This window comes from Rhagoletis zephyria, unplaced genomic scaffold (assembly GCF_001687245.7).
Source record: "Rhagoletis zephyria isolate East Lansing unplaced genomic scaffold, Rhagoletis_zephyria_1.1 Rzeph_scaffold_02498, whole genome shotgun sequence".
In the NCBI taxonomy this organism is placed as follows: domain Eukaryota; kingdom Metazoa; phylum Arthropoda; class Insecta; order Diptera; family Tephritidae; genus Rhagoletis; species Rhagoletis zephyria.
The window spans coordinates 51,348-63,658 of NW_016159582.1; the positions used below are offsets into that span (position 1 = coordinate 51,348).

The 12,311-nt window shown below is 32.5% G+C and overlaps 2 protein-coding genes across 4 annotated transcripts in view; both read left to right on the forward strand.

Moving 5' to 3' along the window:
• Positions 1 to 5,236: 5,236 nt before the first annotated feature.
• Positions 5,237 to 12,311, forward strand: part of LOC108367021 (mpv17-like protein) — a 9,625-nt gene continuing 2,550 nt past the window's right edge. Inside the window, exons 1-4 of the mRNA XM_017621540.1 lie at positions 5,237 to 5,483; positions 10,889 to 11,058; positions 11,162 to 11,295; positions 12,161 to 12,307. Coding sequence (XP_017477029.1) covers positions 10,911 to 11,058; positions 11,162 to 11,295; positions 12,161 to 12,307 — 429 coding nt within the window. The 5' untranslated portion in view covers positions 5,237 to 5,483; positions 10,889 to 10,910. The remainder of the gene's footprint in view (positions 5,484 to 10,888; positions 11,059 to 11,161; positions 11,296 to 12,160; positions 12,308 to 12,311) is intronic.
• LOC108367017 (protein sym1) overlaps positions 9,463 to 12,311 on the forward strand; it is a 14,925-nt gene continuing 12,076 nt past the window's right edge. For all 3 annotated transcript variants that reach the window (XM_017621533.1, XM_017621535.1, XM_017621532.1), the window contains exon 1: positions 9,463 to 9,896. The gene's annotated coding sequence lies outside the window, so the exon portion shown is untranslated. The remainder of the gene's footprint in view (positions 9,897 to 12,311) is intronic.

Sequence of the window (12,311 nt, forward strand, 5' to 3'; positions counted from 1 at the left end):
TAATTGAAAATCAATATTTTTCGATCCGAAAAATTTACGTTCTCTTCAGGAAACTTTCAATAAAAATACCCAATTATTTATTTAACCATTTTTAATACAAACGGTTCTTTATTGGTCCCCCTTTTTCATTTTTCGGGGTTTTTGTGGGTTTTTGGTGGAACTATAAATTATAGTTGCGATGAAAAAATGCTTAAATAAACAATTGGGTATTATTACTGCGAATCTTCTGCAGATAAACAGAGTTTTGCTATAGAAAAATATTGATTTTTAAGAATTCTATACTATTTCTACGAAAAGTTGTTTTTCCCCAATATAAAATACATGGACAACTTTGGGCGCTTTGAGCGACCTCTAAATAGGGGTATATTTTATTTCGGTATAAAACAATCCTAGGGGAGAGCATACAAATTTCTACTTTACTTTTTCATCTGCATTTTTGGACCACCCGAATGTATATACATACATATTCACATACATACAAATATTTGGTTCGGGTTCGGCGCGCAATTTCGCGTGGAATCCCTTTTTTCAAAGACTTTTACTTATTGCAAATTTAATATTATTGATTTGACTCGATATGTTCTTTTTTCAATTTGTATGTTATCAGCGTTTTAAGTTTCATTTTGCCAAGATTTTTCCATGACCATTGTACGCAAAAACCGCTGCTTATTTATGCAGGAGTATGAGTGGCGAGTAAACATTTTGCACTCTTTTTATGGCTGCTAGCTTTATCATCATTTTCTCAAACGCAAAAACATTTCCAACTTATACAATACATATACATATTTTTGCACTATGTACTTAAATTAATGAAAAATAATAATTGCTGTCTGAGATTTTAAATTGCCGCCGTTATCAAGTCGTGATTCTACAATAATTGCCGCATTTCAAATCTGCTAAAAGACCACTACCAAATAATCCAAAGAGTTGGTTGTACCTAAAAATCACTTCAAGGTTGCATGAAAGTCAAGGTTGTTTTGGCGCTTTTTCCGGAAACCGTTTGTGATGCATTTAAAATTTCTTCTCGAGAACTGAACTATGTTTAAGGAACATTATGTGGACATAAGTTGAGTTAAATGTTCGACTTTACTTAACTCATTTTAGAAATTCATAACGAAAATATATTTTAAAGTTCATCAATTAAAAGGTCAAATTTTTTAAGCTATTCAACAAAACAAATATTTATTTTGATTACTAAAAAAAAATCGAGAATGATTTATGTATGTATTTAATTTAAACGGAAAATCACATTACACCTTACAGGGTGAGTTCCTCATTACTCACTTTCACGCTATTCTAAATCCCCGATTAAAAACTCTTTCAAATGCTTAACTCATCTTTATTTATTTATTTCGCCCGGACTCGTTTTGGGTTATATTTACTAACAATTCTGAGGCTTTGATTCACCGGGTATCAGATACGACTTTTCTTAACTCGGAGAAAATGTTCTATTGTCTCTCTCCTTTGTGCCAATTATTTCCACCAAATGTAACCAAGGCCTTATGCACTTGGTTCTTTCATTGTATGCGACAGCGACTTTGTTTTCGTTGTTCTCTCATGTTTACCCCGTGTGGCAGGATCTTTTCAGGGAAGTATCATCCATATGAACATCATGGCCACGACACCGAAATTATTGTATTTTTATGTCTTTGGCTATGTCATTGTCAAAAAACAGTGTCATTGATTTTGGGTAGAACAGTTTCTACAACCTCGAAGATAGGGCTTCTCCTAACACGGGAAGTGTATATGTGTAAATGTATAATGTGCAAATATTTCTTCTTGTAGACCTAATCTTCTGGCATATATGTATTTACCATGCGCCCTACCATCTCTTAAACACCAATTAAAAAAAATAACTTCAAAAGCTCGTCTTGAAGGGTGAGGCGACGCATCCTCCCTAACGATTAATCTCGATTCATCTTTACCAAATAACTTAATGAGGTTTTAAGATCATACGACTCGTGTTATATTTTCGGATGCAATTAAGAGTTCCATAAAAATTAAATATATTTTTTCCCAAATTCCAAAGTATGGATCCACATAAAAGAAAGCTTTTTTCCTTTCATAGGTGTAATTTTAAATATTTAGAAAATTTTTCAGGACATCATCATTTTCCATTGGCTACAGGAAGATTCCCATTTGGTATCAACATTTATTTCTTTCTGATTGGAAGTTCACTTGCTAATTTTTAATAGGAATAAACTAAACAAGTAAGAAAGTCTAAGTTCGGGCAGAGCCGAACATTAAATACCCGGCGCACGTATTAAATATATGTTTTTCACCTTACCGAAAGCTACGGCTACATGGTAAGCCGGGGCGTATNGGGTATTAACGAAAAGATTTGTTTACGAATGACATAGCAGCACTGTGGCACTTATCCGAGCGGTCGAGTTTTCAGTTACTCTATCGCATAGACCCGAATTAATTTAACTGATGTCCTGGGATAAGCTGACTTTAAGGACCTACTGACATAGTCATGCAGCAATATATAATGTCACAATAAAAAGAGTGGTCAAAAATTCAAATTCCGATTCGCTTTAAAAACTATTTTATTACCTTCATTGTGTATCTATCTGTATCATTTTTGTTACCACTCTCATTAGTTCTGATTTGTGGGAATATAGGAGAGTAGTCCCACTGCCGGCGAACAGCAAAGAGTAGTCTTATAGTCCCATAATCTCCCTCTTACCAGCAGTGGAGATATCGAAAGCTGTGGTACTTCCGCACTCTACTCTACAGCAGAGTCCAGCGAAGCATCCCCATGACTGTCATAAAAATATTATTAAAAGCTTACCCAAGAAGGACTAGACAAAGTGCTTGGTTACATGGCTTTTAGTAGGGCTCTTCCTATTTAAAATTTACACTTCAATATGCATCTCAAATTGAAATAGAACATATCTCACATGAGGTACTTCCTACAATAGTCCTTCTATGAGCACTTCCGTGTGTAGCGAAAACAGAAGCCCTTCAATTTATGCCACCCCACACAAAAAAAGGAAGAGAAGAAGGAAGACTTTTTCAGCTCAGAAATGCCTTTAGAAGGGCTTTTGGTTACTGAAATCACCTTCTGGGCTCTTAACGCTATGAACACCTAGATAACGTGTGACCCCAATCGTAACCGCCGCCGTGAGGGAACTGCCTTAGCAGCGTTAAATCTGCCAAAGATAAGAGCTAAAGGGACGAAGCCACAAACATGTCACAACAGAGAACTCCGGGACACCGGACGCTGTGCAGACAGCTAATTAACTACATTCACACAAAGACTAGCACCACCTTCACCCACTCTCGTCCATTGAAGGTCATTATCTGAGTTCAACGATCGCCCATTGAAGAAAAAGAGCTTCAGCTGCCTCGAAAGACCCACGTCACTCAGACACAATTACTGTCTGGACACTCGCAATGTAGTCTGTTAAACTTCTACCTATCCAGGCTCGATCGTTGCGTTCCCAACGTAAGTCTGGCATGTGAAGGTTCCCCGCACGGTACTAACCACCTCTTCACATACTCCCTTAGGGCCGATTGTTCAATGTCTGGTTATCATTACCTCATTACCTGTGATCGATAAAGCAGTGTTTGTATTTAACCGGTGCCTCTGCCTCCGATTCGTGTTAACCGGACATTGAACAACCGGCCCTTAAACTCATTCAACTAACAACTCTCTCCTTCACTCCGATCAAGACGAGTCGGTTCTAAACCACGCTAAACAGCCGCAAAATCTATACATTGCGCAGAGAAAAACTACATACAAATATTTGTAAACCACAATATTTTTATGCTGATGTTTTATCGTATCCCAATATGCGTAAAGCAAACATTTTTCCAACTTTTTTCCAATGTGGATATACGACATTTTTCATCACCATTTTTCCCAAGGTCGAATAAATTTTGAATTCAAACTGATATCCAAGCTTTTCTCAAGTTTTCCAATTGAGGTACACTTGAAAATCAACATTGAACATTGGAATATGTTTTGGACCTCCAACCCAAATGTTTATTGGCATTAATCCGTGTGAATAAACAATACAATATGCATAAGTACATACAATATAGTATATGTACAAACAATTTTGGAAAAGGAAATGCGTGCATAAGGAATTTTCGACTACATATAAATATGTAGCTAAATCATGCTGGAGAAATTATATTCTTTCAAGTTCAATACAGCAACAATTATCAGCTGTCCTTGGACTTGCTCAGTTTACCGCTAATACTTATTATTATTATTATGGTATTATTATTTTCTTTTTCTGCTTTTATTATTCAAGACTAAATTCCAAAACACCCACGCGCACGTGATTGGGGCGTGCTAGCCATCTTTATACTTAATCAAAAAAAAAAAAAAGAAATGACAATTTGGATTTTACAATAACGAGAGAATCTTTTTCTTTATATCAGTGAAAGCAAATCAATTTTAATCGCCCTTAGGGTCAAATATATAAAAAAAAAATGATAAAAGACTTGCTTATAAATAAGTGCCTGAAAGGGTATTTCAACGCTGAGGATAGCGAAATCGAAGAGCAAAAACTTGATGCATAGAAATCATATCTTTGGTCAAAGATAATATAAATAATAAGTAATAAAACTCATTAAAATGGTGAAATGGAAATTTGAAGCCTGTAGAATAGCCTCTTATTGCTTATATGTATTATATTACTCTAACGAATTCCTAAATGCCAAAGGAATAAATAAAGAAATTCCATATAGTACATATGTAAACAATGCATAAATCATAAGAATCTAAGAAAAATTAAATAAATAAACATTATTTGTTTATAAACATACATACATATGTACGCGTACATTATAATAATATAGAAATTCTCCTAAACTCAAGAATTAACCAAAATCCCGAGACGACAATAAAACAACATTATCAAAGTCCCGCCAAACGCACACGCGTACAAACTATGTATGTACATTCACTTATGTATGCGCACGAACTCGATTACTAATTAGTCATGTTTTGATTCGAAATAATAATTATACCCTTATCTTAATTACCGACTGTCTGACTAGTACTTACTGTTTCTTCTCCTAGCACGCGACCACTTTCTCAATACACATCCTGATCGGCGAAATAATCACTAACCGTCGGCTCGCTTCGCTCACCGACCATCACAACCACCACCAACACCACGACGACACCATGAGCAGGTGAAATGTTGATAAGAAATCTCGCAAATTTTCCATAGACGCTCACAACTAGCACTCCAGACGGTATAAAAACCGAGCGAGAGCCAACAGCTAGCGATATTCGCATTTGGCCAACTGAACAGAGACGGAGGAAGCAGAAGCGTACAACGAAATAAATTTCTCTTGTATTATTTTCGTAAGCGCGGATCTTCCAAAAAAAAAAATTTACTGCTTTAAAAAAGTACGAACTTCACTCCATTGCAAACACAAAAGAAACTGCAAGCTCCACTGATTTTTACAAGGGATCAAAAAGAAAAGAAGTCATTGGTGAAATATCTACGTACATAGAGGTGAGTAAATAAAACTGTAAAGGAAATTATATTTGAAAACAAAAAAAAAAGCAGCTATGTAAATGGAAATGGATTTGTGAGGGCGTCGATCACGCCATAGAAGAGTGAGCGGAATTTACGCTACCGAAAAGAAAAAAAAGTCTAAGTTGCACCAACAACTAGCCCAAAAAGTGTGCGCAAAGCGTTAGAGGCGGGTCTTTTCTAACTCGTGCGTTCGTCATGGGTGCAAAGATTCGCTAGAAAGACAACAAAAAAGGTGTAGCGTTTGTTAGTTAGTATGTAGGTTTGTAGCTGTTGATATGTCTGCGAGCAGAGAGATATGCAAAAAAAAAATATCGATAAAATTATTAGCATACGAAAAATGCTGAAAGCGAATAGTCTGAAATTTTAGAATCAGATATAATTAGTTTATGTTTTGTTAAATTTTTGGCTACTTACTGTTTGAGTAGGTGTAGGTGGTAGCGAATACATGCGCTAAGCAAAGGAAAGACTCTCGGGCGAGTGCTGCGCACGTTTTTGCTTACTTTGAGTATCTAGCGCACGTTTTAGGGATTTGTCATTGCTGTTGTGTTTTTTTTCTTCTAAAAATATCGTTCTTTAATAAAAAAATAGCTTCCATTTTTACGTGAGTTTTTCTTAAAAATATTGCTGTTTAACAAAAAGATTGTAAGTTATAAATGCAAAGTGCGCAATTGCCATTCGATCTCCTTGTATTGCTTACTTTCGTTTAAGTTCCCCTTTGGTTTAATTCAAAGCATTGCTATACAAAAATTTTTAATTTCCTATCAATTTTTTCTAAAACTTTTTAGTTTTTTATTCACACAAATTTTAACAACCTCTCGAAAAATTTTACCAGGAACTAAAAATAGTCGTTGTTTCGATTTGTTTACTGTCTATATTTAATCGTTATTTCGATATTTCCACTTGTTGAACATAATTGATCGTTTTTTTTTGTGCATAGTAATTTTTTAAACAAAAATAATGTTTATCGATATATTTGGGTCAATTTTGGTTGTTACATTTGGAGCATAGAATGACGACAATTTTTGAAATGACAATTTTTGATCGAATAAATAAAAACCCAAAAAAAAAAAAACTATTTTTTATCGAAAACAACGAATATAAAAATTATTTTTGGTCTAAAAAATAAAAAATCCAGATATCGGTAATTTTTTATCGAAAAATAAAAGTCCAAGGTAACGATAACTTTTTATCGAAAAAATTATCTAAATATAACAATTATATTTGATCGAAAAAATAAGCATCGAAAATAACGGTATCGATAAATAAAAGTTCAAAATAACGATTATTTTTATAGAAACAATTATAATCTAAATGCATATAACAATTATTTTTATTCAACCAGTTAAAAATCATAAAACTTCCACTTAATAACGAAATTTTGAAAACGATTATTTTTATAGAATAAATTAAAATCTAAATGCATATAATAATTATTTTTATTCAACCAGTTAAAAATCATAAAACCTCCACTTAATAACGAGATTTGGAAATCCGATTTTTAAAATCACAAATTCAAGCGTCATTGACGAAAATTTAAATCCATTTGAAATGGTCAAAATTGGTGGCAAAATATGAATTCGGGCGCAAAAATTTCTTTTGATTAAAAAAAAAAAACAAAAAATCGTCACACTTCATGGAGATTTTTTGAAGTACAAAAAGCATGTTCGAATAGATAAAATAGTAAAAAAAAATTTTTAAATATGATCACAAAAGTTTTTAATCTAATTATATCGATAAACAGAAAGAACTAAAAAAATCCAAGCCATGAATGCTCAGTAGTTTTTTTTTTTGCAGAGCGAAGGTTATGTAATCTTTAGGTGGATATAAAATTGACTTCAAGTACATAATATTTGTTTTAAGTGCTTAAGGAATTAAAATATCATTAGGCACGCGCTATTGCGCATGTGTATATATATTAGGCTGGGTCGATNTATAATCTAAATGCATATAACAATTATTTTTATTCAACCAGTTAAAAATCATAAAACTTCCACTTAATAACGAAATTTTGAAAACGATTATTTTTATAGAATAAATTAAAATCTAAATGCATATAATAATTATTTTTATTCAACCAGTTAAAAATCATAAAACCTCCACTTAATAACGAGATTTGGAAATCCGATTTTTAAAATCACAAATTCAAGCGTCATTGACGAAAATTTAAATCCATTTGAAATGGTCAAAATTGGTGGCAAAATATGAATTCGGGCGCAAAAATTTCTTTTGATTAAAAAAAAAAAACAAAAAATCGTCACACTTCATGGAGATTTTTTGAAGTACAAAAAGCATGTTCGAATAGATAAAATAGTAAAAAAAAATTTTTAAATATGATCACAAAAGTTTTTAATCTAATTATATCGATAAACAGAAAGAACTAAAAAAATCCAAGCCATGAATGCTCAGTAGTTTTTTTTTTTTTTGGCAGAGCGAATGTTATGTAATCTTTAGGTGGATATCAAATTGACTTCATGTACATAATATTTGTTTTAAGTGCTTAAGGAATTAAAATATCATTGGGCACGCGCTATTACGCATGTGTATATGTATTAGGCTGGGTCGATTTTGTATGGGGGAAAATAAAAAGCATTTGAAAAAAAACAAAAAAAACACTAGAGATCCACTTAAGTTTTTAGATATAACTTTGGTAAATGTTACTCGATCGGTACGTAATAATTACTAAATTGAAGGCGAGACTTACCGTTACTGATTTATGATAAAAATATGATGAAAATCGTTCAGATTATAAACAAATTATTTAAAAAAAAAATTGAAAATTTTTTGTCATTTTTTTTATTTGCAATTTTTATATTGTATGCATAAGCATAAGTAAACCAATTAGTGTTTCTAGAAGTTGTGCCTGTTCAGTGTTTCCATACTTATTTGCATAAACAAAATTTTTCCACGATGATGGAAAATAATGGCTTTTCTATTAGAGTTACCGAAATTGTTGCTAAATTTGCAAAAAATCGCAAACTATAGCTAATATTAAAAAAAGATTCGAATATTTGGAACCAGCGACCTAAATGCACGCCAGCAATATTAAAGCTGTTCTTTGCATCTTTTGACTATAGGCCAATGCAATTATCAAGAGAACAATTCAAATTTTATTGAAAACAGATAACCTTGAGATTAACGATAACTTTATCTTTTGCGTAAACGGATTCATTATCTAATAATATGCACCAAACCTTTTTGCCGAACCCAAAATTTTTAACAAGAATTAGTCTTATTCGACTAGTGTGCTGTGGGTCACTAAAATAAAATACTAATATTTTGCAAGCTTGTTGTTGTGACTTCATGATACAATATATTTTCACTATTGCAATTCAATTTTCGAAAACTTTCCAAATTCTAACTAAGCACGCTTCGGCGAGATACATAGATGGTAGATTATTTTCACCTGACAGGTTTGATTAGATAATAATAACGAATAGATATAACTATTTTAGCTATTAAATTGACCTCAGGTATAAATATATATTGGGCACAAAACACCTATGATTTGGAATTTAAGAAAAAAAATATATATCTTTTCATTTCATTACAACTTTTAAGCTTTCATCACTCGGACATTTCATTAGAAACACACATTTTTTCTGCGTTAAGCAAAACGATCAAAATATGAAAGCTTGCGGTCAAGTTCAATGCTTCGCTCCAATTCAGTGTCAAAGCACACTATTTTCTACCCCACATTCATAGCTGCATTGTAGTTGTATGTAGAAAGTGCTGTCTAGCTTTCTCTCTTTGTTTATAGAAAAAATGCAGTTCATCGGCAAAGCTTTTCGGTGGACGAATATATTTCCGCCAAATTTTTGTTTACATTTGATGAAAGAGAATGAGTTACGCCAAATAATTGAAAGAAAATCAAGTCGGTCTTGCTAATTTGTATTATTAAATTATTTCTTAAGAAAGCAAATAAATGCATTTAAAATAAAAAAAAAAAAATACATGCAAAGGTAAATAGTATTAATTTCCCCTGAGCAGTATGGACATACATATGTAGGTAAATACGACTATCTAGTTCGTTTTATTACTCTCCCCTTTGACGAGAATTAAAGAGCAAAGGCTTGACCACTTAGCTAATAAAGATCACTAAATAATGCAACCAAACTTGTAAGGCATGTGCATATGTATGTATGTATGTTCACACTAAAAGCTGCAATTTCTATAGTTTACATCACAGGCAGAAAAAAGCTAAATTTCATTGTCAAAGTAGAATTTTTCAATTTTCCTCGCCACTAGTTTTCGAGTAACATTTGAGTGAGGAAGCTGCAGTGAATAAATAAGTGAAAAATAATGCAATTTCGTAAAATAGTAGCATTTATGTCATAAGCGTATCTATTCAATAAATTAATAAGTGTTTAGATAAAAATTCAACAAATTAAAGTAAAAATTTAGCAAATTTTTTAATGCCTCCAAACTAAAACTAGACAAACAAAATTTAGCATTTAGTCATGGGCAAATGCAAGCGCTAAAAATAAATGTTTCAAATATATGCTATGCCTTGATTTTGAAAGTGAAACAAAAGCACACAAAATTTTCCACATAAATTTTAGAATAGTGAGTGCACGAAAACAGCGAATTTGAGTGAAAATATACAAAAATAAATTTATAAAGAAAAAAAATTTTCCGCATATACAAATTTATATTTGTAAACAAAAGAGGCGTTTAAGGAACTACAAATGCAGTACCATTAAGAAATAAGAGTTGACAGAAAAAAAAAAACTAAAAATATTTAAATACAATTTTTTTTATCGGTTTTAGGGGGGCGGGGGGTTTAAAAAATATGGGCTTTTAATTTTTATATTTTTGCAACATGTTCTATGTAAGTACAAAAATATCTCATCCATGCTTTTAGGTTTTTTTTTTAACGAAAATATCAAAATGCCCTCTGCGTGCGCAATTCTTTCGATTGCCAATAATGAGCGAGTATATGCAACTGCACCTCTTCAAACATATTTAAATATTTACATGTGCTTGTATGTAAATAAATAAGCTGCTATCGAAAAGCTGCGGCGCCGTTTTGTCTGCAAGCCGCACGGCTGTTCGTCATTTGTGATCATCCATTCGCGAGCGTAAAACATACATCATACATACATACATACATATTTATGTAAATAGATTTTTTGAACACTTCGAGGGTAGCACCTTTCGTGCGTTTCTTTTAGCTTTTTCTTGACCTTTGATTTGTTAAAAATAAATATGTACCCGTTGGTAGTGAAAAGTGTTGCTATTTTTTTTTTTTGGACTTCCGCATTTTTAAAATGTCGCATTTCCGTTTCCATTTACGTCAACATGGCTGCACAATGCCTTCAAACTGTATGTATGTTTTGCAAATTAATATAAATGTAAATGTTATCTATTATTTAAATATTTAGTGCATTTTTGATACAAGACAAAATGATCGTACCAGCAACAGTAAATTTTCTAAAATCAAAATGGCGTCTCTTCATTTCTGCTCATCCTCTGGCCAAAGGTGTTATCGCTTATTCCATTGTTTGGCCGACGAGTAGCTTCATGCAGCAAACGCTTGAAGGCAGACAGCTGAGTAAGTAAATTTTTTTTTTTTTTGATTTTCTATTTTTCACAATTTTTACAGATTTAACAAAAAATTGTATTGTTACTAATTAATTGTGCTTTATTTCGCGCAGAGGACTACGATTGGATGCGCATTCTGCGTTTCGGACTTTTCGGTGGTCTTTATGTGGCGCCCACTTTATATGGATGGTTGCGTGTGGCCTCAACAATGTGGCCACAAACCAACTTACGCGTTGGAGCACTCAAGGTGGGTGGACTTAAATTTTATCGTCATTAATATTTTTTTTGCCTTAAAATAAAATTTGTTTTAGGGCAAAACGTTTTCTGTACAGCAGATATTTATTTCTATAAATTTACAACATTTTTTTGCAATTCACTTCATTCTTTACGATCTTAACTTTGCCACCTTTCAAACATAAAATCTTCTATAAAATTTTCATCTGATTAGATTAATAAATTTGTTAAAAAAAAAATATAAAAATTTTGCAATCAAATTAAATTGTTTCCCATGCTCACGCCATGCACGAAATAAAATTATGCTTAGTCAACTCAAAAAAACGCAGATTTATACATACATCGCGTACATATTTACCATCTGATAATTGAGGCGTCGAATTTCAGACAATATTAAATTTAATTGCTTTAATATTAAATGTATTACTCTGAGTCTCACGCGATTGCCTTCAGAGCAAGTAATTATTTCGCCTTTTTTTCTTTGAAGAGTTTAGCAAAGATTTCTGATAGAAAATCTGTACATGGGGGTGGTTCATGAGCTGATGCAAATGTCAGATTTAACACTAATTAAAATTTAAAAAAGTATATTTTAAAGAAAATGAACTGGCAATTTTTAATTAGACTATCAGGCCGTTTAGCAGAAGTGTTTTGAAAAGCTTAGAGCACATTTTATCCTTAGGTTGCAGTCCTCATTTTATCTATCTTTCCATCTAGTGAAAGTTTAATTTTATTCGTTTGGAAACATTGAGCCACTTTTTCTTCACGCAAAATAAATAATTGACCAAGGCATAGGAAGCTTGCTTTTGTTTCTTAATAAAAACTATGGATTATTCATTTATCAACTCCTCATTTAATACTCAAACAATCTCAAATTGCAGGCCATTGTCGAACAAATTTCCTACGCACCATTCGCCAGTACCAGCTTCTACTTCGGCATGTCGCTGCTGGAGGGCAAAGGTTTCGATGCTGCCGTTGCAGAGGTCAAAGACAAATTTCCAAAAACCGTAAAAGTATGTATCAAATACGCTT